The sequence below is a fragment of the Penaeus vannamei genome, chromosome 4 (assembly GCF_042767895.1).
Source record: "Penaeus vannamei isolate JL-2024 chromosome 4, ASM4276789v1, whole genome shotgun sequence".
NCBI classification, from domain to species: domain Eukaryota; kingdom Metazoa; phylum Arthropoda; class Malacostraca; order Decapoda; family Penaeidae; genus Penaeus; species Penaeus vannamei.
The window spans coordinates 39,611,547-39,614,046 of NC_091552.1; the positions used below are offsets into that span (position 1 = coordinate 39,611,547).

At 61.0% G+C, this 2,500-nt stretch overlaps 1 protein-coding gene across 1 annotated transcript in view; it reads left to right on the plus strand.

Annotated features, from left to right (window-relative positions):
• The first annotated feature begins 1,513 nt into the window (after positions 1-1,513).
• The window catches only part of LOC138861627 (nestin-like), a 13,233-nt gene continuing 12,246 nt past the window's right edge, over positions 1,514-2,500 (plus strand). The window contains exons 1-3 of the mRNA XM_070121431.1: positions 1,514-1,591; positions 1,885-2,082; positions 2,409-2,500. The exon at positions 2,409-2,500 is cut by the window's right edge and continues 7 nt beyond it. Of these exons, the coding sequence (XP_069977532.1) occupies positions 1,514-1,591; positions 1,885-2,082; positions 2,409-2,500 (368 nt within the window). The remainder of the gene's footprint in view (positions 1,592-1,884; positions 2,083-2,408) is intronic.

The following is a 2,500-nucleotide window of genomic DNA, read 5'->3' on the forward strand; positions in this document are numbered from 1 at the left end:
CCTTGAGCCCGAGGAGACCCTTGAGCCCGAGGAGACCCTTGAGCCCGAGGAGACCCTTGAGCCCGAGGAGACCCTTGAGCCCGAGGAGACCCTTGAGCCCGAGGAGACCCTTGAGCCCGAGGAGACCCTTGAGCCCGAGGAGACCCTTGAGCCCGAGGAGACCCTTGAGCCCGAGGAGACCCTTGAGCCCGAGAAGGAGACCCAGGGAGTCGCCCTTGAGCCCGAGGAGACCCTTGAGCCCGAGGAGACCCTTGAGCCCGAGGAGACCCTTGAGCCCGAGGAGACCCTTGAGCCCGAGGAGACCCTTGAGCCCGAGGAGACCCTTGAGCCCGAGGAGACCCTTGAGCCCGAGGAGACCCTTGAGCCCGAGGAGACCCTTGAGCCCGAGGAGACCCTTGAGCCCGAGAAGGAGACCCAGGGAGTCGCCCTTGAGCCCGAGGAGACCCTTGAGCCCGAGGAGACCCTTGAGCCCGAGGAGACCCTTGAGCCCGAGGAGACCCTTGAGCCCGAGGAGACCCTTGAGCCCGAGGAGACCCTTGAGCCCGAGGAGACCCTTGAGCCCGAGGAGACCCTTGAGCCCGAGGAGACCCTTGAGCCCGAGGAGACCCTTGAGCCCGAGGAGACCCTTGAGCCCGAGGAGACCCTTGAGCCCGAGGAGACCCTTGAGCCCGAGGAGACCCTTGAGCCCGAGGAGACCCTTGAGCCCGAGGAGACCCTTGAGCCCGAGGAGACCCTTGAGCCCGAGGAGACCCTTGAGCCCGAGGAGACCCTTGAGCCCGAGGAGACCCTTGAGCCCGAGGAGACCCTTGAGCCCGAGGAGACCCTTGAGCCCGAGGAGACCCTTGAGCCCGAGGAGACCCTTGAGCCCGAGGAGACCCTTGAGCCCGAGGAGACCCTTGAGCCCGAGGAGACCCTTGAGCCCGAGGAGACCCTTGAGCCCGAGGAGACCCTTGAGCCCGAGGAGACCCTTGAGCCCGAGGAGACCCTTGAGCCCGAGGAGACCCTTGAGCCCGAGGAGACCCTTGAGCCCGAGGAGACCCTTGAGCCCGAGGAGACCCTTGAGCCCGAGGAGACCCTTGAGCCCGAGGAGACCCTTGAGCCCGAGGAGACCCTTGAGCCCGAGGAGACCCTTGAGCCCGAGGAGACCCTTGAGCCCGAGGAGACCCTTGAGCCCGAGGAGACCCTTGAGCCCGAGGAGACCCTTGAGCCCGAGGAGACCCTTGAGCCCGAGGAGACCCTTGAGCCCGAGGAGACCCTTGAGCCCGAGGAGACCCTTGAGCCCGAGGAGACCCTTGAGCCCGAGGAGACCCTTGAGCCCGAGGAGACCCTTGAGCCCGAGGAGACCCTTGAGCCCGAGGAGACCCTTGAGCCCGAGGAGACCCTTGAGCCCGAGGAGACCCTTGAGCCCGAGAAGGAGACCCAGGGAGTCGACCTTGTGCCCGAGGAGATGATTGCTCTCCTCAGGGATGGACTTCATGGGCTGGATGAGGCTTAAGGTAAAAGATTCCTGGAGATGCTCCGAAACTGTGTCTCGGAGTTTGAGAAGCAGACCCAGGGAGTCGCCCTTGAGCCCGAGAAGACAACCCAGGGAGTCGCCGAAGAGCCTGAGAAGGAGACCCAGGTAGTCGCCGACTAGCCCGAGAAGGAGACCCAGGTAGTCGCCGACGAGCAGAGAAGGAGACCCAGGTAGTCGCCGACGAGCTCGAGAAGGAGACCCAGGTAGTCGCCGACGAGCCCGAGAAGGAGACCCAGGTAGTCGCCGACGAGCTCGAGAAGGAGACCCAGGTAGTCGCCGACGAGCCCGAGAAGGAGACCCAGGTAGTCGCCGACGAGCTCGAGAAGGAGACTCAGGTAGTCGCCGACGAGCTCGAGAAGGAGACCCAGGTAGTCGCCGACGAGCTCGAGAAGGAGATCCAGGCAGTCGTCGACGAGCTCGAGAAGGTGACCCAGGTATTCGCCGACGAACACGAGAAGGAGACCCAGGTAGTCGCCGACGAGCCCGAGAAGGAGACCCAGGTAGTCGCCGACGAGCCCGAGAAGGACACCCAGGTAGTCGCCGACGAGCCCGAGAAGGAGACCCAGGTAGTCGCAGACGAGTCCGAGATAAAATATATGATATGATCATACAAATGAAAAATATATGATAAAATATAATGGGTAGACGGAATGAAAAAAAATAAATATTGAGAAAATATGATAATATATATATATATATATATATATATATATATATATATATATATATATATATATATATATATATATATATATGTGTGTGTGTGTGTGTGTGTGTGTGTGTGCTTGTGTGTGTGCCCGGTAGTCGCCGAGCCCAAGAAAGAGACCCAGGTAGTCGCCGACGAGCCCGAAAAGGAGACCCAGGTAGTCGCCAACGAGCCTGGGAGACACAGGCAGTCGCCGACGAGATCGAGAGGGAGACCCCGGTAGTCGCCGACGAGCTCGAGAAGGAGACCCAGGTTGTCGCCGACGAGCTCGAGAAGGA